Raw genomic sequence first — 25,503 nt, forward strand, 5'->3', positions numbered from 1 at the left:
CATTCAATTGGGAGCCGGCACATTATGCGAAGGGGCGGGGCAAGGGCGGGGTGAAGCTGGGAGGAGAATAGTACGGAGGCCGAGAAAGTTCAAAAGAAACGCGATAGCTTTACGTGTCGGTGTTGATGGCACTCAAGGGTCGGTGCACACCTCCCCTTTTTTTTATTTGAGAGAGGAACAAAGGCAGGAGGTTTTTTGTGTGTCTCCAAATGAAAGAAAGGAGGTCAATAAGCACACAAATTGATGTCAAGCTTTCATTATCTGCCAGCAAGGAAGAGGTTAGGCACGAGCAAAATGGCTTATTATAATTTACATAGTATTGTCAATAGCAGAGGTGTCCAAACTCGGGTCCTCGAGGGCCACTGTCCTGCCCGTTTTCCATCTCTCCATGCTGCAACACAGTCAGGATCGTTACCATGCTTCTTCTGAGCTTGCTGATGAACTGATCATTTGAAGCAGGTGTGTTGCAGCAGGGTGATATGGAAAACAGATGGGACAGCGGCTCTTGAGGACCAGAGCTGGATATGCCGGGTGTCAAGTCTGGACAAGTTTGCATGAATACATATTTTCAACAGCATTTCATTTAGTTGGAATTAAAAAAAAAAAAAAAAATCTCCAACAATTGTGATGCAATTGACAAATTCAATGTGTAAAAATTGAAAAAAACAAAACAAAAAAATCAGATTTTAAAATAGCTAATATCGGCCGATTAAATTGGCTGGCCAATTAATTGGTCGGGGCAATTTTTAGCAAACAAAGAATATATGCCAGAGCGTATTGTTATATTGTCTGTCTACATATTTTGCTCCACCTTTATGTTTTCGCGGCTCAAACAAGTTCGTTTTAGCTAGTTGTTTACATGTTAAACAAGCTAGTAGTAGCATATCCGTTTTTACAGGTCGTTGATTGAAGTGGTATTTGATTGACAGTCGACCTAGGTGCGGTTTCAGTAGCGGACACGCCCACAGCTTGATTTTTCTCCATTCTTAAGCCGTTTTTTTTTTTTTTTAAACCCATTCAAATTCAGCACGTTTATGAACAACATTCTGCTCTGTGGTGTGTCAAATTTAGATGATGTTTATTTTCTCATTACAGGCACTCTAAATGATGCGATTCCACAGAAGTTGTTCCACTGTAGTTGTTAAAAAGTCTTGAAGGTTGCCATTTCCCAGCTGTGATAAAAAAATAAAATAAAAAAAAAAAGTTGGCATGCAGATGTCCTGCTGCGGCCGCATCCTGCCCGTACCGCATTGAGGTCCATTGGTGGCAAATGGCCATGAGCAGCGTCTCGGGCAGCCAGCCTCAAATATAAAGACAGCTGACGGATGCCTGTGGACATCATTTCACAATTCACTGTCTCCCGAAAGAAAAAAAAAAAAAAAAACGCTTGATGTGACAATATGTACTAAACAAAAATAGCAGACGTTATTTAGGTGGCGTGAGCAACAATACAAATGGCTCTTTAGTATTATTATCTGCAGTTACGAACCAGAGCAGTTCAATCAACTGGATTGATTGTCTAAAATGTGCTGCCGGGAGGCTATTGAACAGCTCAGCCATTGATTAGCTTTGTTCACACACACACACACACCCCGCCCCGCGCCCCCCCCCCCCCCTTCGATAATTCATGCTTTAATGCATGCTGTGAGGGCCAGCGCTCTGGTCCTGTGAGGACGAATGTCAAATGTGATTGGATGAAGAAATAGTCCTATTGCTAATATAGTTGAAGTTACATGGGCCAGCATTGGTGATTCTGAAGGCCCTGGGAAGATGAGGCTGATGACGCAACACAGAGAGGCTGAAATCTGATTGGAGAAAAAAAATACACACATACACTTATTTCATTTGAAATAATAACAAAATATTAGGAACATACATAAAGTACATAAGCATTCGAATTAGTGCTGTCAAGCAATTACATTTTTTTGAACTAATTCATCGCAAAATTTTCTATAATTGATTGCGATTAATCGCATTTTTCAACTACAATTTTTTACAAAGCTTGGAACCGATATTTACTAGAGTAAAATCTTGAAATTAATGTGGGGGAAAAAATAAAAGCATATTTCGATTGAAAGTCTGTTCTAATAGCTTTCTTTGATCCTTGAATGTGTTTCTTTTCTTGTAAAAAAGATGAATTTGAATTTAAATTTAAAATGAATTCAACATTTTTTTTAATGGACAAATGACCTGTCCAATCCATCCATTTCAAAAATCAAATGTGGCCCTTGAGCACAGAATCACCCCCCCCCCCCCCAATCAACACAGATACAAGTGTGTTTTTTTTCTTTGGCTTTTTCCTATTTGTGACATCACCGGGTGCCTCACTTTACGATGATGATTATGATTTACTACGGAGGGAAAAAAAGCAAGGTGATGTCATTGGACATGTCATATCTAATAATGAGATTGAATTTGTCCTTCAGGGGCGTGGCTACTTCTGTGTCGATTATTTACTGGACACAAAAGAAGAAGCAGGAGGGGTGAAAATAATTGAATCCAACGTGGTGAAGACAAGATACACGGTGACACTGACCAACGCGATAATAACGGACCATCTGACAATACGATTTAACAAAGGTGGGGAATTCGACGTGCATTGAACCGATGGCGGGATGGTGTGTAAATATGGTTGAGGGCGAATCCCATTGTCACATTTATTCAATTAGGTGGTCCTATTTGAGCGCACCAGAAGAACAAGCCGCCATTTGAACGCATTACTCGCAACGGCGGCAGCAGACCCCATGCGACTGATGGTGGCATAAGCCCATGATTGGATCAACTCACAGGCTCAAAAGACAAGAAAGAAACAGAAGCGATTCTCTCTGGCAAGAAATACTCAAGATACTAACAACAACTATGCTAACAAGACACAATAATCAGTGGTAAAATTGCTAACATGTTAACGTTTACGAGGCACAATTCTAAGATCATCCATATTGGCATCCTAAGATTTGAAATTTCAGACTGTCTATTTTCAGGCTTTCCATCGCCGGTTCCACGTTCATGTTTCCGCTAGTTCACAGATTTTTTTTTTGTACAGTGGTGGCACACTTATTTAGTTTTGAATTTGAAAGAAGAATGCAACAGGAAATTTTTCAGCACAGCCTAGTTTTTGTCGAAAGTTATTGAATGTCATTCACAGTAATCCTGCTTTTTACGCCTACACAAAGCCACGGCTGAAGGTTCATTTTATAATAGACTGTACATCTTTGGCCATGATTATTTATGTATGTTGCGAGATGATAAGTTTAGTATGTTTGTTTGGAAAAAAACAGTAAACACATTGAGGGATCCTATTTTACACTTCTGAGTTATCCATTGCTCTTGCTCTTTCACAATATTTCATATGTTTTTGCATTGTATTTTATTTTACTTTCAAGTGTGTTTAAATACCTTAAGTATTTCTATATGGTGGTCTGGAACGTAACCCCGCGATGGAATGGGGATTACTGCATACCAATAAATACTGTTCCAAATGCTAACATGCTCATGTTTACAAGGCGCCAGTTTACAAGACAATGTTTACAAGGCTTAGCAGTTGTGTTTTTAGACCCACAAAATGCAACACACATGGCTACATATACCAATATGCTAACGTGAAAACTTAGCTCAGTGAGCTACAGCTATAGCCGAAGTTGAAAAACATTGGTAGTGCACTGGCAAAAGGAGAAAAGACTTAAATAAATACTATGACACACGTTTGGTCTGTAACCTTAAGGAAGCAGTTGGATTTTACAACATATCTTACCGCAAGCATTCATGCCAAACCTTCCTACTCGCTCTTCCCATGCCTCCCCACGCTTTCCACATCCTGTTTATTGAGCTTCCAGTGGCATGGCATTCAATTCCCACATTGCTTTAAGCAACCTGGAATACTGTACACGCTCCGCATGGAGATTTAAACACGTCATGTCGTGAGAATCCGGAACATGCCAATGGATGTTTTGCTTTTGTTTATTGTGTCTCACACGGATTTTTAGCCTAATAACCGAAGTGGCGCAGCAGTGACTCAGGGCCCATTTAGAGGCCCGACTAAACACACGAGAATTTGAATCCAACATTCTTCATCCTGTGCTCCAGACTGACAGCGAGACCTGCGGGGAATTTTTACAATGCGCCATCTCATTCCGGATGATTCAAGCATGTGAATCACCAGCAGCTCAGATTTCCAGATAAGGATTACAAACAACAAAGACGACCCATAAAATCAGCAAAGCAAAATGTAAGAAATTGTGAAGAAAGATGTGAAGCTACATTTTGGATGTCAACTGCAGTGTAATAGAAGGAAATATCTGTACAGTCAGCACGGTGAGTTGTCTTTTTTTTTTTTTTTAGCACGGTGACTTGTCGTTCGTACCTCCGCTTCATAGTTGACGTCACTCCCCCCCATGATGAAAGTCATCCGTTCATTATTAAACCAGTTTCACAAGGGCTACACCGCCCTCAAGTGTCCAAAGTAAGAAATGCATCTGGCATTTCTACTTCCTCTCCCTCCCCTTTCAGAGATGTATGGAAACTCATTCCCGCCAGTAAAAAAAAAAAAAAAAGATAGATAGATAGATAGATGGTTAGATATAGATATACTTTTTTTACTGAGCACAATCCTCCTATCCCGACACATCGTATATTCAAATAAAATGACAAACTGAATAACATGAAGTTCAGAACTTTCTTAGGCAACCACAATTATGCCATTCTTAATGTTCAATAAAAATAAAAACACAACAAAACACAAATTCAAAAATAATTTAATTATAATTTCATTAAAAATGTCAAAGTATATATTTTTTTGATGAATCTCACTGGGTAGGCAGCGTGTCAATCTGGGTGGAACACATTTTTTTCAAGAATATGTTTTGTGGAATAAGAGTTAATCCACCCGTTTTGAGCCATCTCTGGAGGCGGCTATTTTGTCACTTCCGTGGACTGAAAATGACATCACAGTTGCTCAGGGCTCATATAACGACCAATCATGGCTGAGCTCCAGAAAACAGGTGAGCTGTCATTGAAATTTCGAAACAAAAAACTAGTTTTAAACATTTTTACTTTATTGATTCTTTAAATTGAGGCAATTTGGCATGGGGCTTGCTTAACTACAATTAGTGCCAAAAAATAAAAAAATAATAAATAAAAAATCCCATAAAACATGGGTATGTAAGAAGAAAGTATTTCCTTTTTTTTTTGTTAATTTTTTCAATGGTTCAATTGGACCATGAATCTAAAATTATATGTCCAAAAATGGTATTTCACACCCAAACACTACTTTTAACTACAAAATCAACTGTATGTATATTTTTTCCTTTCAAAATGGGCCCATTTGATCAAAGGGATGTTGAATTCAAGCATATTCATTTTCATACCTAAAATCAACTTAACATGAAACTATTTATATAATTATTAAATATTTGTACATGGATATGATCCAAGAATGGTAAGGAGGATGTCCTTATTACGCAGTCTGGACTGTGCAAGAAATGATGGGAGACAACGGTGGTCACCGCCGCATGTCCTTGTCCAGAAGGTCTTTAGCCTCGTTGATTTTGGCAGCGAGATATGGCGAACCACCTGCGGAAAAACGCATCAAATTAACTTTCGTGATGCGTATCAAACAAATACTTGAGACAAAGTGAGGCTCACCTTTATCGGGATGGTTGAGGACCATGATCCTCCTGTGTGCCTCGCGTACTTTGGCCTTTGTACTGACGGGACTGCAATCACACGCACAGTAAGGGTCAAATAAGATCACCACCATTAAAATCCATTTGTGGTGGTTTACCTGATGCCGAGGACGAGGCTGGCCTCCCGTTTGGACATCTTCTGCTCGAAGCCTCCTTTATAGTACGACGAGAATGCCTGAGGAAGATGCGGGCGGATGAGCAAAGACGGCTGTGTGTAATTAAATGAGCGGCGAGTGTAAGGTGAACTCACAGATGTCGGCATCTTCTGGACCGTTGCCGAGAACATCTGGCCAAGTGGCTTCCACAGCTGGAAGGCGTAGCGACCTGGCACATCAAAACATTGAAGCAAAAAAAAACTATTTAAAACAGAAAGTGGGTTTTATTATTTGTATTTCTAATTTATTGAGAATATTTGAGTCATGAGCGTGCAGTCCTACGTGTTTTGAGATATAAAAGAAAGAAGTTTTTACCTGCAAAACCTGCAGCAGCCACACCAAGGCCTACTGCAATCAGCGTACCACCCTGTGGACAACACACATTATTTTTACTCTTGTATTTTATTCCAGTTAGCATATTTCATATTGGTCTTAGATAAAAGGTTAGAACGTACTGCGTAATGCAGTGTGACGTAACGTATTTAGCTTTAGCAAACAGCTAGCACAAGACATGCAGCGGTCAGGAAGGTGACAAACAAGCGTCTTTTTCGACCCCCACTCAGCAAAACGTTCATTAACGTGTCCAACGGATGCTCACCAGCCGCCTGTCGATCTCCGCGTCGCTCCTGGAGCTCGCTTTCGGGCTGTACTCCGCGTACCGCATCATTTCTCCGCCGTCCATCGCTGACAATCCGCCGGTGGAAGTCGCCATGTTTGTCCAGGCAGGTCTGCGTATTGCGCATGCGCATTGACGAACGTGGCGTAGAAAGATCGTTTTGGTTTTTAAATAATGTAACCATTAAGCAAGTTAAGGCTCCTTTCAGTCGCTATTTTGTGAAAATTGCCAAAATATAGAATATACAGATAGTAAACGAATAATTTTAAAATATGGAATTTATGCGACACGGCAAAAAATAAGCCGTAAACAATTATTGTACTTATTTTATTATTTGTTTAGTATATTCGAAATAAATGTAATTGATAACTCACTGGCAAACTAAATTAATATGAATTGAGTTTTTTCCACGAGTGTCACCGGAAGCTCAGGATACGTCAGTAAGCTGTAGTTCACATTTTGGCCACTAGATGACGACATTGAATAGCAAACGCCACACGTTGACGTCACATACTACATGATAATCAAAAAAAAAAATTAAAAATAGTGTTAGCCTTATTCTACACTTTTTAATAATACATGCTATTGATGTTTTTCTGCAATCTATAGATTTTGACACCAAACCCAATTACCTCAAAGGAAAGCATGTGCCTGCGCGTTTGTCTGTCTGTCCGTGTGTGTTACCGTGTATGTTTGTGTGCACATGTCTGTATGTGCGTCTGCGTGTGTCTGTCTGCCTCTCTGTGTGTATGCGTGAGCGTGGGTAAATCTGTTTGTAAAGGGGTGTGTGTGTATGTATGTGTGTGTGTGTGTGGGGGGGGGTGGCTGCGCCTCGGACGCCCCTGGACATGATGATGATGATTAACTTGTATATCCTAAGAGCCTTGACGCAACGTCACCAGGATGTGACGTTGTCTGGACAGCCTGGTAGCTTTTTCTTTCTTTCTATTGTACTTCTGGTAATTGGATTTGTGATGGCTGCGAGTATCACGTATGAATGACAACACGCACACGACACATTGTATTTGTCCTCATGTCGAACCACATATCGACGCAAGTTTTTGTCAACAAAATGAGTCAAAGACAACAAGATTGTTTTAGCTTCTTCTGCTCCTCGCTGCGATGGATTGAAGGGAACATGGCATGCTGTGGATGCTCGCCCCTCTTGGGCTCACAATCGGCACGCCCCTGGTTTTAAACCCTAATTTGAAACCCTAACCTTTGTTTAAAACCCCCATTTCGAACCCTAACCCTAGTTTAAAACCCTCATTTGAAACGCTAAACCTACTAGTAAACCCTCGAGACCCGATGTGCTGTGGTGTGCATGGCCTAACAATCCCCCCCACCCCCACCACCACCACCACCCCCACCGTCTCACCCCCTCATGTGGGATCTGACCACGTCTGACCCCACTGTCTGTACGCCTCTGGGTGTACCTCACTAAAACTTAATCCAGTAAGCATAAAATGATCTACTGTTGGACTATATCTTTGTCTTTTTTTATGGGGTGGCGCCACTTTTTTTTTTCTTTTCTTTTTTGTTTTTAGCAGCGGTTCACTTCTTTTGACACTTGTCAATATTATCCAAATCCTGCTATGAAAACAGTACAAAGTGGGATTATTTGCATCGCCAAAACAAACCCGTATGGACCTGGTGATTTGGGGAGGGGCTGTTGGGTTCGGACGTCCACGTGCCACGTTTCCACGGAGACGGAGCCCACTACTCGGCCACTTGAGTGGCGGGCGGCCATTGTGCGGCGTGCGCTCGCCTGCTCGCTTGGGGGGGTCAGGGCAGCGGTTGTAGAGCCGAGAGGGGGTCACAGCCTGCGACAGATGAAAGCGTCTTCAATGCCATCATCATTTAGTCATCAGCCGGACAAATAAAGATGGAGGATAATGAAGAGAACGCAGAGGCTCATTCACAAGAAGAAAAGCACTCAAAGCCTCAAAGCTTCTCTAGAAAAGGAAAAAAAAAAACCACCCCAGTGCAGGTTTCCTTCTGTTTGTGCTGTGAGGAGCAAACAGAACAATTTAGGATAGACAAGCGTAGCATGCGGTACACATTACTGCATGCTCATAAAGGCACATGTTATTTTCTGAAAAAGCAACTTAGTCTAAACACGGTATTCTGATTAATATTGCATATGTGGAATATGAATGAAGCAGCAAAATCCTGCTGTTTTGTCCAGCTCAAGGGGTGGCCATTTTGCCACTTGCTGTCAACTGAACATGACATCACAGTGCCGAAGAGTTCATCTTGCGAACGTCACATGACCAAATACAGAAAACAGGTGAGCCCTGATTGGTCGTTACTCGACCGATGAGTTTGCAGCCAATTTTATTTTCAAGAAAAAAAGTGTATTTCTCTGTAATAAAAATATTAGCAGAAAAAATATAATCCTCTTGGTAATCAAAAAGTACTATTTTCAAGATGATTGGTAAATTTATGAAAAAAAGTAATGCTTTTATGGCATACAAAGTCGTTTAGTAGTGCTGGGAAAAATATTTTTTTCCAACGAAAAATGAAGTCATATTTGCCAAAACGTCACTCAAAAAAACGCTAATCCTACGAGGGGAAATACATAATTAGCAAGAACAACCAAAAAAAAATACAACTTCATTCTTATAGTATGCATATAATATATTTAGTTTTCCTTTTGCGGGTTGTCCTAATACTATTACAGTTGGTATTAAATGACCAGAAAGTGTGAGACAAATAAATACATAAAATAAATAAATGACTAGACTGACAAACAAGGAAGAAAGCCCTCAGGCGGAACTCTTTTTAAATTGCACCTTCCGTTTCCATCCGGACGTCTTTACCGACTGGACACTGTCAAATGACTTGGTGATGGTAAACACTAAGGTGAGTCCACATTAATCTCTTCTTTCTTCTCAGTGGTGATGCCAGTAAAACAACATGATAACCGTCAATACTCTCTCCTGTTAAATGTCAACGATGCTACGGAGTGGACACTTATAGATCGCGTTGTTCGACGATGGAGAGACAGGCTAAGTCGTTAGCTTCCAGCTAACTCGCCCGGCTCGCGTCACAGCCGAGAACAAGACTGAAAGAAAACCTTTCTGAATAAACAAGCAGGACAAATGTGTAACCTATACGTTTATATACTTGTGGATGGGTTAAACGGATCAGTTTGACCAGGGTTCCCGTTAGCCTAGCATCCCGTGGAGCCTGAGAGTGACGTCACCTTAGTTATGTTGACTGAGCAAGAGATGCTGACTTTGCGAGAAGACAAACACGCATGCGCCCAACCAGTCGTTGTTTCCCACCTGTCTTATGTTGTACTTTTCTTTTTACACTGAAATTGTAGGGAAAAATATAGACAGTAATTATATAGTCTTTATAACTCATATTATATTCAGTTAGTGCAGAGAGGTGAGGAATTCCTCCGTACTGCAACAAAATAAATTAATAGTCAAGATGTAGTTAGTTATTATGAGAAAAAGAGGACAAAGTCATACATTCTTAAGAGAAACATTTGAAGTTTCAGAATATTGTATATTTTTGAGAAAAAGTCAAAATCAAGAGAGATTAAAGCTATTTTACAAGGAAGAAATGTCATAATTTTCAGAAAAACGTCAGATCCTTTTCTAGAAAAAAAGTCATAATTTTTCAAGAAAATCATTTCTACCAAGAATAATGCCTCTTTTTGAAGGTAAAAGTTGTATTATTTCAAGAAAACTAATAATGAATATTGGCCCTTGGCATCTCTTTGCAAATAAGTGATGTAACCGAATAATGTGTTAAAAAAAAATACAAATAAAAAACTCAATGTGTGTGGTGTGACCTGGGATGAGCTAATGGCTTTTTAAATAATTCATATGAGCAGACAAAGAGGCTGAGCTGAGCTGGAAAATCAATCAGAGCGCAGATTAGAGGGAAGAAGAGCGCACACGTGGACGGATAGACAGCAGGCAGACACAAGTTGTGCGACAATCTACATGCTCACTCAAATCCACACGGCTATGAATAACTGCAGCTGTGTTTCCTCTCGCACTTCCTCTTTACCGTTTTGTTTTCTTTTTCAGATCACCTCCATTTGATGCCACAAGCTCCTCCGGCATCCACCCAAAGGCTTCAGGCAGGATTTTTAATCCCTGGCGACAGGATGAAGGCTATATAAGGATCCCGGTCCAGATGCCGATATGTTTGGACCTAACTAGCGTGAGCCGTGAACGCAACATGGAGGGCCTGAGGCACATGGACGCGGTGGGCGACATTAGCCCGGCCCTGGAGGCCACCGAAGACTTCGCCGCCCCGGGCGGCCTCACTCCTCCCAAGAACCAGACCTTTGGGCAGCCCAAGAAGCTCCAGGAGGCGTCGAGCGCCGCGCTGGCCAAATTGAGCTCCAGCGGCGTGTGGAGTCTCCTGGCCGGCCAGCAGCCCGAGGTGGGCCCGCTCGGACTGGCCTGGGCCGACGGCCTGAGTGTGGTGGGCCTGCGGCACGGCAAAAGGAGCCGGGCGCGATCCACCAACGACCTGGTGGCGCACGGGAAGGAGGGCGCCGCCTCGGCCGTCAACCCCGCCACCAACGCCGCCTTCAAGAAGGGACACAACAGGTCCAGGTCCGACGTCAACTACCGAACGGCCGTCTACACTGACAACGGACTGCCCGCTGTGGACACCCTCAAGAACACAATCCTAAACCACCAGATGGAAGGTCGGTACGCACACGCCAGCGTGCACAATAGAAATCAACACAACCACTTGTGTCCACAGGGTTGGCCGATATGGCCTTAGCTTAATGCTAACGAACAATGGGAAACTCAATCGACGCGGGCTAGCGAAACTACCATGGAAAGAGAAAAGATAAAGCAAGTGACAGTAACATTGCTCAAACTTTTTGTTTTGGACTTTTTCCCCCTCGCTATGCATTAATTCTGTCAAGCTATTTTTTTCTTTTTAAGCAATGTGAAAATAAATGTGCTTCCTCTACGAGAAGATGGTCCTTTTAAAAGCAAAAGCTTTATGCATTTCAATAAAAATGTTTTAGACAATTTAATTCTGTTCAGTTAACTCTTTCAAGTACCTGCCATTTTCAAAAACCAGAACCTCTTGAGTTCCTGACTGATCTTTCAAAGGCTCACAGAATATTGTGTTCTAAACTATTTGCACACTATTTTGCAGTAGTAGTAGTGGTATTTAGGAGTGTGTGTGCATGCATGGGTGCGATACGTGTGCGCGCGCGGGCCCTGAAAATTGCCACCGACAACAGTTTCACTGATCTGTTTGAAATTCAGTGGACGCAGCAAGTCAGTCATTTTGTGCTGAAGTTTTTGAGCGATTTCGCAATGGAAAAGGTGCGACAAAGGTCTGTTTGTGGAAAACACTTTGGCCCCCGCAGCAGTTTCACCGATCAACATGAATTTTGGTGGACACGTGCATCATGACAGGTCGCACAAACAAAATCAAAAGGACCCATCCCCAAAATTGAACTGTAAGTCGGCCATTTTGCTTTGAAGCTTTCAAGATGAGATTTGCCAAGAGAAAATGGGTTGGGGAGTGCGGTGCATGGAAAAAAAAATTGGCTCCAGTTTCACTAATCGGCGCGAAATGACGTCAGGACAGAAATATGGGGCAAAATCCCAGGGATCGTACTTTTCTAAATAAGGCACCCAAAATATTAGGTGCGACGTTTTATCGCTTCGAATATTGATTTTTTTTTTTTTTTTTTTTTTTTGTCGCGTTGCCGTCTACTTTGAGTGTTGGATGTCTTCCTGTGCTCAGAGGAGGCTGTAATGATAGAAAATGATGATAACCTTAAATGACACACACATGCACACACTCTCCAGAGGTCTGGGGGTGTGCTGGATAATAGCCGGTAATCCCGTCGGCAAATGGACTCAAATGAGGCGAGCGCGCAGGAAGCTAATTAAGGCGCCTCCCGACACGGGCGGGATTACGCCGTATTAGCATACACGTGAAAAGATAGCAGGCCGTTTAGGCTGAAAAGCGGAGAAAATGCAATGGGGGGAGGGGGGGGGGGCGGGGGGCTGATGGACGGGACAAAACGCCGTGTTTGCTTTTCTCATTAGCAACAGCTGGTTAGCATCGACACAATGAGACCACGTTCACATTGTGTCCCCATTGATGCCTTTCACGCAGAGACCTGTCACGGGCGAGCCCGTATTGAGCCGCCGTTATTTTTTACGTCAAACCCAGCAAATTTTTCTTTCAATCCATAAAACCATAAAAGGAAAATTCAGTATGAGTATGAAGCCAATGTTCCTGATAGCAAATTAGCATTCCCAGCTAGTTCATCACTCACGCGTTGTCCCGTCTAATGGACGGCGGCAGTTTCCCCTCTCAAAGCGCCCGGGCGTGACGGCGGCCAATCAGCTTGTCCACGCTGCTGCTCATTTGCATATTCATATAGGCTCAGTTAACACGCTGACAAAACGTGTTTTGATAAGATCGATGAGGTAATTTTTCCTCCCTCTGATCGATTTCTCCTACCGGGAAAACAAAGTCCGACATCTGTCACTTGGCGCTCGGACGGGAGAAAATGGAATTAAGGGCAGGTGCGGGGACGGCCATTGTTGTTGTTTTAAATAAATGGAGGCAGCTTGACGCGCCTTGATTTATTGACATGGCAACACAAAGACGCGAGCGTGTTTAAATTGCAATCAATGTGAACACGGCGCGCTATTTGTAGCCTTTTGGCGACATTTCGCTTTGAAGGTTTCACCATTTAAAAAGGGTTGCAAGGACTCGTACAAGGAAAAAAAAACCTAACCTAGGCCCTGTCAACAGTTTCACGGATTCATCCACGAAAAAGTATAGGATGCACGAAAAAGTCTCAAAGACCCATGCCTCACTGAACAGGAAGTCAGCCATTTTGTTTTGTCAATTCGCCATGGAAATGGGGTTGCCAACGTCTGTTCATGTTGAACAGAAAAAAAATCATCCTGAACACCAAATTTACAGATAAAATTTGGCTGACTTGTCTACCATGACAGGATGCACAAAATGTCTCAAGGACCCATGCTGCAAAATTAAATTGGAAGTTGTTTTACCTTGAAGGTCTTCAAGGCTTTAGAAAGCCTGTGAAGGCCAGAAATGTAACAGAAAGTCTGCCAATTGTTTTTTTTTTACGATTTTGCTGTGAAAAAAAAAAAAAAGGATTGTGAACAACCGTTTATGAAAAAAAGATTTGGAAGGCACTGTTTTTGAAGAAAATTTCCCCTGACCCTAGTTTTACTGATGAACACAAAATTCAATGTCAGTGTCTGTAATTTTCTTCAGACTGATACCAGTGCGTGTATTCACTCTTGAGTTCTCCCCGATACCAAGTGCCGATACTACAGATAATTGTGAACAGACCATTCTGTCTTTGTAACGCACATGATGGTTCACCGACGGCTGCAGCATAGTACCAATTAGGAAGGAAGACTTAAAAAAAAAAATGTTTTTTTACTTAAGTATCAGTGGCTAGTTTCGCCGTCCTTCACCAGTACCCAATACGTTGAAATGAGGCCGGTATCGGCCTCATATCGATACCTGGACCCCGCATTTTGAGAATTCATTCTGAAATAATCCCAAACTATTTTGTTCCATTGTCCCTTTGCAGCTGAGAAGGGGAGCAGCAGCAGTAGCAGCATGGTGTCGAAGCAGGCCGAGATGGAGTACCGCGAGGGCCCGCGGGGACGTTGGAGCCAGTGCCACGTGGAGCTGACGCCCTGCGAGCTTCGCCTCTACACGCTGGACAGCAGCGCCAACCGCCAGCTGGGAACGGCCTACTCGCTGTCGCACTGCCAGGCTGCGGTGGCGCCGGCGCCCTGCCAGCCTGCCGACCCGCGCACCCTGCAGGCCGTCTTCTTCAACAGCACGCGGGTGCAACTGAGGGCCGCCACCCAGTGGGAGGCGGCCGAGTGGCGGCGCCTCGTGTGGGAGAAGGTCCAGGCGGTGAGGCCCGCCAGGCAGCGCAAGGGGGGGGGCGGCGGCGGGGGCGGCGGAGAAGGCGGTCACCTTCCCCGACGACTCTGATGGCGCCCCCCCGCTGAGCCGCCCCACCACCCTGCCGCTGTTTAGCCAGCGCTGCCAGGACGTCCTCAAAGCGGGCCTCCTCCACCAACTCCTGGACCAGAACAACTGGCGCGCCTTCACCTTCGTTTTGAGCCGAACCAGCCTGCAGGCGTTCCCCACCGAGGGGCGCGGCCCCGTGTCCCGCCCCGTCCGCCAGTACGCGCTGGCCTCCTGCCTGGGCGTGCAGCCGGACCCCGAGGTCCCGCACCAGGGGGAGCGCTTCCAAGCCGCCTTCGCCGCCGACGCCATCCGACTCCGAGCCGACACCGCCGCCAAGGCCTCGGAGTGGATGGAGGCCCTGAGGGCCGCGGCGGGGGCCCGGCCGCCCGCCCGGGAGGAGTGCGGTCATCCGGGCGTGCTGCTCAGGTCCAAAGAGAGGAGGCAGAGGGAGCAGAGGGCCAAGAGGCAGTCGGTCACCACCAGCTTTCTCAGCCTCCTCACCTGCGTCGCCCTGGAGAAAGGACTCACCGCTCAGGGCTTCACGTGTGCAGGTCAGACTACTCGGCCCGAGTCCTCTTCATTGACAGTTTCTCCTTTTTCATCCGACTTGTCATTCTCCTCCTCCTTCCCATTTTTTTTCGTCTCCTTCTTTGTTCTACTTTAGCCTCCTACATCATTTTCCCTCTCTCCTTCTCTTCATTCTGCTCCGTGTTCTTCTCCTTCTCCGTTCCTCCTTCATTTTCCATTTCAGCAGTTTGTCACGACTGCTGACAGGCAAAATCACTTAAATGTCCGTGCGACTAGATTTATAGATGAATTTTGATTCCAAATTGTAAGCGCACTACTCGGCTGCGGCCAGCAGAGGCGCCGGTGATTCTCACTCATCCAGTTTGTGTACTTTTGTTGACCATCATTTTCGCTCCTTTTTCTCTTGTAACTCTTTTCATGTGTGCACTTTGCATATGCAACGCACATATATGCATACATACATACTATTAATTTAACTATTTAGCATGTAAATGTACCATGTGGTCTATAATTAATTACACGTAGGAGATGATCTCTTATGAAGGACACTTTGTATATTTGCGTGTGGGTCTTTGTGAGCGTGTGCGTTTGAAGAGCCGCGCACACGCGTGAACACTCGCAACGTGTCGCATCGCTAGCTTTCACTTGGCAATAATGATGCGATACGTTGTTGCGTAATGTCGTTTGCTTATTTGCTAGCCTTTTACACATGACCTCCTTCGCTCAATCGTCCTTTATCGCCGCTCGTTTTCTTCTACGTGTTCCGATTATCACACAATCACCGTTTTCGTCAAAAAATGCTTTGCACCTTACTTGGCCAGTCCCACAACTGCTGGGCTTTTCATTGTACAAGATAAACACACACACACACGTTATTTTTTTTGGTGGTCACCCTTGCATGCTGGAGTGTTTTGTCAGTGTGAAAGAAACCACATCAAAGCTTTTAACACACACACACACACACGCGCACGCACACGCACATTGGTCTTCTCAAAGGTGTGCAGGTCCGGACCCGCGGCGGGCAGATGAAAGCCCGGTATCGGCCCTCATGCCATCTCCCACCGCCGTGCGCTCAACCCTCTGCAGGTCAAAGTGAACCACCCCTCCTCTTTCCCCCGCCCACCAACAACACCACCCGCACCCCCCCCCCCCACACCCCCGCCTCCGCAGTGAGCCGAGGTACAATCGGTAGACCTTTTGAGCTGCGTTTAAATTCCCATTCATCTTCCCCCGTCCCCGCAATAAAAGATCAGAGAGGAGCGGCGGAAACTGCTAGAAGCTTTAGTGACAATTAGCGGACCGGTAACGCTCACAAAATGGTGGCCATTGTGTGTTATAGTGAAGTATCGGTCACAAAATGGTGGACATTGTATGAGTCGACCTGCAACTTTTGCAACTTCTAAAGTTGGTGCCGATTTTGTTAAACTGTGTGAAAGGGGCTACATTTGTTGGACAGAGCGTCCCGTCTTTTCCGCCTTTTTTACTACCTAAGAATTCTCACTGGGTTGCCTTAAAGCGGAAGTCAACATAAAGATATTTTTTTCAAGAATATGTTCCCAGCAGGCCCACTAGTTGAAACAAGGCATTCTGATAAATATTGCGTTTGTGGTATAAGTGTTAATCCACTCGTTTTTAGCCATCTCTGGGGGCGGCCATTTTGTCTTCTGTCGCCTGAAAATGACATCACAACTGCTCACAGCGACCAATCGCGGCTCAGACTCAGAAAACAGGTCAGCCATGATTGGTCGTCGTGAGCAGTTGTGATGTCATTTTCAGGCGACAGAATACAAAATGGCCGCCCCCAAAGATGGCTAAAAACGAGTGCATTTTGCCCCGTAACTTATATTCCACAAAGGTTTCAACTAGTGGGTCTGCTGGGAACATATTCCTGAACAAAATGTGTTTGGGTTGACTTCCGCTTCCCTCGTCGGGTTCAGGTGCCTTTCCACGCCACACAGTGTGCTGGTGTTCAGGCTCACGCATGTCGTCGCCATCACTTCCTGATGGTTGTCTCTCATCTTTTCTTCTTTTGAGTCTTTTTCACGCCGGCTCTGATGTTAGCTTGATAAGACACACCTGTGTGTGTGTGTGCGGGGGGCGGGGTGCGCACGTGTCGGTTGCTTGTGTGAAAAGCTATCAAAACGAACGCAGGGTAAGATCTATTTTTTTCTTCAGCTCTTGTGTTGTGACTACAGCTTTTGGCATGACGGCACGAGACGGCACTTAGGCAGATGGATGTTGGGGGCTGTCAGCATTTAGCGTGTCCCAAAGCCATCTTCGCTAAGCAACATAATTTTTTTTTGGTGGGCATGTCTATTATGAGTTCAACTACATAAAAAGTCGCAAGCAGTCATGTCCGAAAAGATGCAGGTCTGCCAATTTATTTTGAATCAGCCATTTTTGGGCCATTTTCAGTGGCGCTTGTGTTGTTATTTTTGAAGATTCAGCCTCTGAAGCCAGTTACACTTAACAACGTGACATTTGACAGTTTCATCTGTCATGAGTAGACACACCAAAAAGTCTCAAGAATCCATGTCTGAATCAACACAGGAAGTCTGCTATTTTGGTTTTTTGAAGAAGCCATGACAGGGTCATTTTGTCCAATGTCTTCAAATTTCCACACAAGCTAGACAGGTGACGCCCAATTGCGCAACATTATCATTGTCGCCACTGCGTGTGGACGCTACTTGACGGCATTGTGACTCGCCCCTGTCGTGCGCAGGTTGCCAGCGTCCAGTGGGCGCCTCCAGGGGCAAAGCCAAAGTGTGCCACTACAGCGGCTGGTATTACTGCCAAAACTGCCACCAGGACAACACTTTCCTCATTCCCGCCCGCCTGCTCCACAACTGGGACACCAGCAAGCGCAAGGTGACCAAGGCGCCACAAAACACGCCGACTAACACCTGGCGTTCGCTGTCCGAACCGCTCTCTCAACCTTGTCGGTATTTCGCATTTCATAGCCGGCGCGTCTCCTCTCCCCAGTTAAAACGACAGCGCAGTAAAACAAAACGAACTGACGTCGGTTCAAACGCCCTCGCGTAGGTTCTGAGCGCAATCTGTTTGCAGGTGTCCAAGCAGGCGAAGGAGTTTCTGGAATTTGTGTATGAGGAGCCCCTGCTGGACGTGCAGCAGCTGAACGGGGGTCTCTACGAGCACTGCGAGCCCCTCAGCGCCGTACTGCGCCTCCGCCAGCAGCTGCAGTCGCTGCGCGCCTACCTGTTTAGCTGCCGCGCCACCATCGCAGAGGATCTGCGACGAAGGTACGCTCAACCCCCGGGGGGAGGATATGTTCCAGGCCCACCCGCAATATGAGTGGGCTGGAAGACCACCTGACACACACACGCGCACGTCTGTGTTTATGTGTGCGAGTGCACGGTTTTGCACACTTCCAAACACAGCGCAATTAATGACGGTCGTGGCGCTAAAACATTTGCAGACACATCAGTCTTTTTTTTTTTTTTTTGCCCCAGTAGTGCTAAACATACTACGGGTCATCTTAAGTCCACGTCAGTTTGAATTGAATTTTGCCTGCCGCTAATATGAAGTCGCAATGTTAGGATTTTTTTTATTTTTTATTATTATTTATTATATTTACTTGTGTTTAGTTAATTTGTTTGCAATATTTATTTGTGTTTATTCAACTTGACTGATTCACTGCCAAACATTTCCAGAGCCTCTTTTACCCTAACGTTTGAAAAAAATTTGAAAAAAAAAAAAAATCAATTAGACAAGTCAATTTGTCAATGGCAAGGAATGAGTTAATTTCAATTCAGTTAGATGTCATTGTGATTACAGTATTGTAATTACATTGAATTTTGACACAATTGAATTGTATTTATTCTGTTCTATCGTTCTGAAATATGGCTGTATTTTTCCATTTCTACTTTTGGATGAATACCTTTTGAAAACCCGCGATGCGCCGAGGCCGCCAAACTCGAACCGCAAAATGGCGGGGGATTACTGCGTTTCAATCAAACTACTTCCTTGCCTTGGTGTCCGCGAGCATCCGAGCACGCGCGCGCGCGCGCACGCAGGATGACCACACAGAGGCCACATTTAAACATTGTCACAAAGATGGACGACTCACCACCACTCGTTGTTTTTCTTCTCTTGCCTCCACAGAATTTTCCCTCGAGAGTATTTGCTGCAGCACATTCACCTCTACTCCATTGCTGACCTGCAGCAGGTACACACACACACACACACTTAACTGTACATTTGGCCCAAAATACTGTATAGTATAGAACATCACAAAATCGTTTATTTGACATGTAGTTCTCAACAAAAATGCAATATTTTGCCATTAAAAGTGTATTTTCTCACAAAAGAAAACTTCCTTGGGTTATAAAACTGTTCAAAGAGAATAGTAGTGTTCTAATACTTTTGCTCATAAGTTTATAAAAGCTTTCTTTGTGAGGTTATCAGTGGACACAGTTGCGCACGCTAGCTAACTTTTAGTGCGTGTGTGTGTGTGTGTGTTGTACAAATGAGGCCAACATGGCGGCGGTGGAGTGGTGGTAAATTGGGGGTGGTGGTGGGTTGGTGGGGCGTGGGGGAGATTGAGGGAGATTGAGGGGGATAGAGGAAAAGGGTCCACAAATGAGTGAAAAGTTCTTTTGTGGGCGATTATGTTGCACCCTGCCCCTCTTTTCTTTCTTGACGGGGGGCTCCCCTCGCTCGCCCGCTCTCACGGTGAAAGAGCGCCCCCTAACCCCCCTCCTCACCCTCGCCCCTCCGGACCCCCTCTCACCTCCTCCACTCGCACACTGTGTGACTGTGCTCGGCTAATTGCTCACATTGAGAAGCAACAGGCGGGAAAACAAAGCGTGACATGCCTGCATTCAGCCTCACGCACATGCACGCTTGTGCGCGCGCGCGCACACACACACGCATGCCTGTTAGCGTGTTAGCGTGTTAGCAGAGGATTCACCAATCAATGCCATTTTGGAGGAAGCCGTTTTAGAATTGTTCTCAGTGGATGTTAACGGGCAGACTTCGTTTTTGAAGTAGAAGGAAGAAGAGCATATATTGTGTGCGTGCGTGCGTGCATATGATTCCTTATGTGATTTGTATTTAAAGTAGTTTAAAATCATTTAAAAAATTTTATGAACATTAAAAAAAACTCACTTGACATATGGCGTTTAAATTAACGTATAAATAATGGTAAATATCTTGGAATGCTAGTGTACATATGTTTATTTACACTTCTATTCTTACATTTTGGAATGATATAAAATATTGATAATGCTAAACATTATTTTATATGCTTATTTTTATGATTATTTAAAAAAAATAATAATTTCAAATATATTTCACTCATTCACTGCCATTGATGAATTTACTTGTCTCTTCACAGTCCAGCCAGTCAATCCCAGGAACGTATTTATATATTTTTTTCAATTTTTTTCAAACGTTAGGGTAAACGAGGGTCTGAAAATGTCTGGCAGTGAATGAGTTAATGGTCATGTTATAACCTATTTTTACTTTTATTTTGTCATATTTTTATGTTCTTTAACATTTATCATATTTTGGAATACCAAACACTTATTTGCACCATATTTTTAAACGATTTAAATAATTTGTGCCATTTTACAATGCGCAAGTTAGACATTATTTGTACCTTAGTTTACCCTGCCAAAACATCTGTCCCATATTTAGTAGGATTTATTTTTAAATACAAATAATGGGACATGCATCACTGAAGTTTTTTTTTTTTATTTTTATTTTTTTTATTCATGTCAATATATATATATTTTTAAAAAGTAAAATACCCTAAAAGCTGGGATTCGTTTTTTGTGTGCATGCGTGTGCTTGAGTCAGTCAGTCCGGCAGCTGTTTAACGCCCGTTTTAGACGATTAGAAGGCAGCACAAAGACTCTGCGTGCAGTAAAGAGGACAAGCTTTAACTGCAGTGCGCGTGCGCGTGCGGAATATAAGGCGTGAGTAGTATTCACGAGTGTTCACAAGCTACAGTAACAAGGTTGACATTTTTCTTACAATTGTTATAACTATGTACTTAAAAACTGTTTTTTTTGTTTTTTTTAATTGGCTTAAAACAAAATCAATAATTATCAATATTGACTGATATGGACTACTTAAATTGTGACAGTTTTTCAGACATATCGCCCAGCCCTACTAAGCACATTATCTTTAAAACAGAGTTTATTTAATCTTTATATTCACCAGTTTTTTTTCACTCTTTCATAGACCTCTTATTAAAGGTGAAGTATTATGTTAAAATAAAATCACCTAAATTCATTTTTCTCCGGGTCACTATTTTCATTAGTTAAAAAAAAGAAAAAAAATTATATATATCTATATATCGATATCGACCAATATGAAACATTTATATCATGATATACTTTTCAGTCATATCGTCCAGCTCTATTAGGGATTCAATTTGCAGTTTGGGTTTTAAGACCAGGTTGGTTTCAAACAAGGGTTACGGTTTCAAACTATGAGGAGGGTTTCAACTCAGGATTGTCAGTTGCCAGGGTTAGGCTTTCATGGCCAGTTTTGGATTTCAAACGAGGGTAAGAGTTTCCAGTTAGGGTTTCAAACCAGGGTCAGGGTCGTCAATTGGGGTGTTAAGCCAGCGTTGTGGTTTAAAGCTCCAGTTTCAAATGAAGGCTAGATTCCAAGTTCAGATGTGAAGCCGCGGTTAAGATTTCAAACCAAGTTTAGGGTTTGCATTCCGAGCCCAGTTTGGGGTTTCAAAAAAGGGTCAGGTTTCAAATGTGGATTCCAAGCCTGGTGTAGGGTTTGAAACTTGGATTTGGGTTTGAAATGTGGCTTTTAAACCCAAGATTATTGTTGTAGTGTGTTAGCGTCGGGGCTCGTCCATCCTCCTCCCTGCTTTACTTGAGCTCAAATTAGAGGCGAGGTGTTCATTAGGGAGCCTGTCAGCATGCATCAGGATGGCAATTCGTCAATGCAACTGGCAAGGGGGGTTGGGGGGGGGGCGCTGGGGAGGGGGGACACTTGGGGCAGGGGGGACAACGGCATCGCCAGCCCAAACATTCATCATCCTCTTCATCAAATTAGGAACACTTTGCATGCGACAAACACACGCGCACAGAATGCGTGTGCGTGCGGTCCACATGCATGAAGAAGGTTGCGGTCAGGCAGGATTCGAAGACAAGGGTTACGGCTTCAAACTAGAGTTAGGGTTTCAAACAAAGGGTTATGATTTGATGGTTTCAAGTCAAGGTTAGGGTTTGAGATTAGAGTTTCAAGCCTGTGTTATCATTGCAAACTATGGTTAAGGTTTGAATTGAGGGTTTCAAGCTATTGTTGGCATTTCAAGAAAGGGTTAAGGCTTTAAATTGGGGTTGAAGTTTCAAGCAAAGGTTAGGGTTTCACGTCATGTTTCACGTTCATGTTCCTAGATCAGGTTTCAAGCCAGGGTTAGGGTTTTAGACTGTTGAGGTTTTAGCCTCAGTTTAGGGTGTTGGAGTTGGGTTTTGGTGTCATGGTTAGGGTTACAAATTAGGGTTTGAAGACAGGGTTACCGTTTCAAATTACCGTATCAAACCTGTGTTAGGGTAACTTGTAAGGGTTTCAAGAAAGGATTTGGGTTTCAAGTCTGGAATAGGGTTTCAAGACAGTGTTTAGAAAAACAGTTTGGTTTTCAAATTAGGGTTTTAATATTGGATTAGGGTTTCAAAGTAGGGTTTGAAGTCATTGTTAGGGTTTAAAGTTATGATTAGGGTTACAAAGTATGGTTTCAATTGAAATTTAGAGTAAGGGTTCCAAGCCTGGGTTTCAAATTATGGTTTCAAGTCAGGGTTAGGGTTGCCAACTAGGGTGAGGCTTTAGGGTTGCAAGCTAGTGTTAGGGTTTCTAATTTTGTAGGGGTTTCCAAGTAGGGTTTTAAGTCTCGGTTAGTGTTGTAAACTAAGTTTAGGGTTTTAAAATACTTTCAAGCCAGGGTTAAAGGTTGCCAACTAAGGTTATTGTTTCATAGTAGTCAATGACAAACCTGCGTGGGCGTGGCTACATGCTACCTATGTGTTCTCCTCTAATCCCGCCCCCCTGCAGGTGATTGACGGCCATCTGGCTCCCTTCCTGTCCAAAGTCATCAAGTTCGCCAGCGCTCACGTGCTGGGCTGCACTTTGTGCCGACAGAAAGGTTTCATCTGCGAACTGTGCCACAGCGGACACGTCATCTACCCGTTCCAGGACAGCGCCACCAGGAGGTTGCGCTTTCTATTATAACATTCCGCTTACTACATCCGGCGCGATTAGAAGCCACCAAGTCGCCAAATAATTTTGCGTGTCGTGTTCCCGCCAGGTGCTCAGGCTGCGGCGCGGTCTTCCACGCTGAATGTCGGCAGAAATGCCAGCCGTGTCCCCGCTGCGTCCGACGCGAGCTACACCACACCAAACGGCCGTCGTCCTTCTGGTCGCCCGACGACGACGACGACCACCACCTGCCCTACCAGGACACCTGAGACACGGCCACAGGACGGCGGACACAAAGTAGCGAAAGCGGCGGCAGTCCGAGCCGAGCTCAAGTGAAAGACGCTTTGGGAGCATAAATGTTGCACAAGAACTTCTTTATACAGTTTCACAAAATGGCGCCCGCTATGCGGTGACTCCAAAATGGCCGTCGCTGTTTGAACATGTGACATAATCATCAACATCAAATTAATCAATAGGTCATGTTGTGGAAAAAAAAAAATATCATGGATGGATTGTTCAGAAAATGTTTTTTGTCGCGAAACGGCGTCCCCTATGTTAATTTCATATTAGCTACCAACAAGTTTCTCACTAGGGTGGTGCTAAGAGGTATTACAACGATTCGTTACTATTGACCCTACAGCGAGCCCTACGGTACAATTTTACATTTGCTCGTAATATAATAACGAAAACTAGCGTGTTAAGCTTAGTGTTTTTTTTACATTTCGGACACAACGTTAAATCGTTAATCATATCTTATATTGCGGGAAAAAAAATTGCTAACTTTGTTCATAACATAAAAACAAAAAAGCTATAAGCTGTTATTTAGTTAGCCTTTTTATTCCGGATGCAACGTTAAATTGTCAAAAGTAAATGACTCTGAACTAAGTCTGACTGGTAATGTTGAAGAAAATAATGAATAGCTAGCTTACCGTTTGTATGTATTATCAAAACAAAACAACAACTGCCATGTGTAAGCTACGAGCTACTTATCCTTTTTGTTTTTTGTTTATTTCAGTCATAATGTGAATGTGTTAAACTTAGATGACTATTCCCATATAAATGACGACTCGTGACGTTACCATAGAGATGACAGGGGAATTTTACACTAGTTTGTAACAAAAACAAAACGGCAAGCATGTGTTAACTAACAAGCAATAATGTAACATTAACATGTTTTATGGCAATAGCGTCATTAGCAATCAACTAATTGGCTGCCCAGCTATTACGACGTGAAGTACAATCCCAGTAACATTAACAATCAAAAAAACAAACAAATAATACTTTTGTTCATTCCATAAAAACAAAATGATGACTATTCAATTAGCATGTGTATGTTAAGCTTAGTGCTACACTAGTGCTCTGCTAGTTGTTTTATTTTTATGGTATTATCTTGAGTAAACTTTTGTTGTCGTAATCGCTAACGTCACGAGTCGTAGTTTGTCATAACAGTTGTCTACGTTCCGCAATTTTACTCTACATTCAAAACGAACAAAAATAGTTAAACGTAGACAACAATTATAACTTGAATTATTACTTGTAACATTCATGATTCATAAAAAAGGACCGCGATGCTTTTACGTAATCGTGCGTCTTATTGTGATAACGCCATTAGCTAAAAATATTTTATTTTGAACGTAAAGTTGTTAAATGTAGAGTACAATTACGATGTAAACTGTGGTAATTTAGAAAATCATAGCGACAATTTAACAGTGTTTCTTAAGAATTTTAAGTTCGATAATAAAAAATAAGCGACGCTAACTAAGCTAAAAAAAGGAAGATTTTACGTTAGTGCGATCTGAATCTGAATAGCGCTATTAGCCATTAGCCATGAGCAATTAGCGCCCCCCGGTTTGAGTGTTCAACGTCGCATTTGCGTGCCAACACCATTTTGTTTTTGTGAACATGAACTAATGACGTTGTTTCATTGTCGCCTGTATCGATATTAACATATTTATCATTATGTCAACATATGAGCCATAAAAACACAAACACACTTTGCTTTTTTATTTGCATTTCAATTCAGGGACTACATAAATTGTACTTTGGCCAAGAGATGTATGTATTTTCATTTATGTTTTTTTAAATTATTTTTTGTGGTCTATGAGGAAAAAAGACTGATGACTCCTATTTTTTTGTTTGCCATATTTTCTGTTTATTTTGCCTACAAATGTGTTTTGTGAAGTATTAAATTAAGAACTTAAGTTTGAATTTGCACTTTTCATGTTTGTTTTGTTCATGGCCAATAAAACGTTTTCAAGGGAATTTTGTTACTGTAGTTTTGGGAGATTTTCATGTTCTCGTACTTTTTCAACCTTTGTGATAAAAGCGGTGTAAGGTTTTCACATTTTCATCA

The 25,503-nt window shown here is 43.2% G+C and overlaps 2 protein-coding genes across 3 annotated transcripts; one reads left to right on the forward strand and one right to left on the reverse strand.

The window, feature by feature from the left end:
• Positions 1-4,735: 4,735 nt before the first annotated feature.
• Positions 4,736-19,143, reverse strand: dnajc15 (DnaJ (Hsp40) homolog, subfamily C, member 15). 2 transcript variants are annotated; one of them, XM_086050688.1, is made up of 8 exons: positions 19,054-19,143; positions 8,093-8,275; positions 6,435-6,564; positions 6,152-6,203; positions 5,932-6,005; positions 5,780-5,856; positions 5,641-5,711; positions 4,736-5,568 (listed from the first exon to the last, which is right to left on the reverse strand). In XM_086050688.1, exons 2-8 carry the CDS (start codon positions 8,200-8,202, stop codon positions 5,498-5,500), a joined length of 585 nt encoding a protein of 194 aa, XP_085906814.1. In that variant the 5' UTR covers positions 8,203-8,275; positions 19,054-19,143; the 3' UTR covers positions 4,736-5,497. The 2 variants fall into 2 exon arrangements, with proteins under 2 accessions (XP_085906814.1, XP_085906815.1); XM_086050689.1 differs by lacking the exon at positions 19,054-19,143 and adding an exon at positions 8,433-8,455.
• plekhm3 (pleckstrin homology domain containing M3) lies at positions 9,225-25,412 on the forward strand. Its single transcript, XM_086050687.1, is given in 9 exon segments — positions 9,225-9,317; positions 10,502-11,133; positions 14,044-14,402; positions 14,404-14,989; positions 17,689-17,834; positions 18,033-18,226; positions 19,089-19,152; positions 23,007-23,164; positions 23,260-25,412. Coding segments are annotated over 8 exon segments (2,190 nt in total). The 5' UTR covers positions 9,225-9,317; positions 10,502-10,610; the 3' UTR covers positions 23,420-25,412.
• Positions 25,413-25,503: the final 91 nt, after the last annotated feature.

This window comes from Filicampus tigris, chromosome 14 (genome assembly GCF_054856515.1).
Source record: "Filicampus tigris isolate MCC_2025a chromosome 14, RoL_Ftig_1.0, whole genome shotgun sequence".
Lineage (NCBI taxonomy): Eukaryota > Metazoa > Chordata > Actinopteri > Syngnathiformes > Syngnathidae > Filicampus > Filicampus tigris.

Excerpts from the sequence above, each read along its gene's own strand:
- dnajc15 (XM_086050688.1), bottom strand. The coding sequence starts at position 8,202 with ATGGCCGCCCGCCACTCAAGTGGCCGAGTAGTGGGCTCCGTCTCCGTG. Across the intron at positions 6,006-6,151 it reads GGCTGCTGCAGGTTTTGCAG|GTCGCTACGCCTTCCAGCTG; the intron begins GTAAAAACTTCT and ends TTGATGTGCCAG. Across the intron at positions 5,857-5,931 it reads TCCAGAAGATGCCGACATCT|GCATTCTCGTCGTACTATAA; the intron begins GTGAGTTCACCT and ends CATCTTCCTCAG.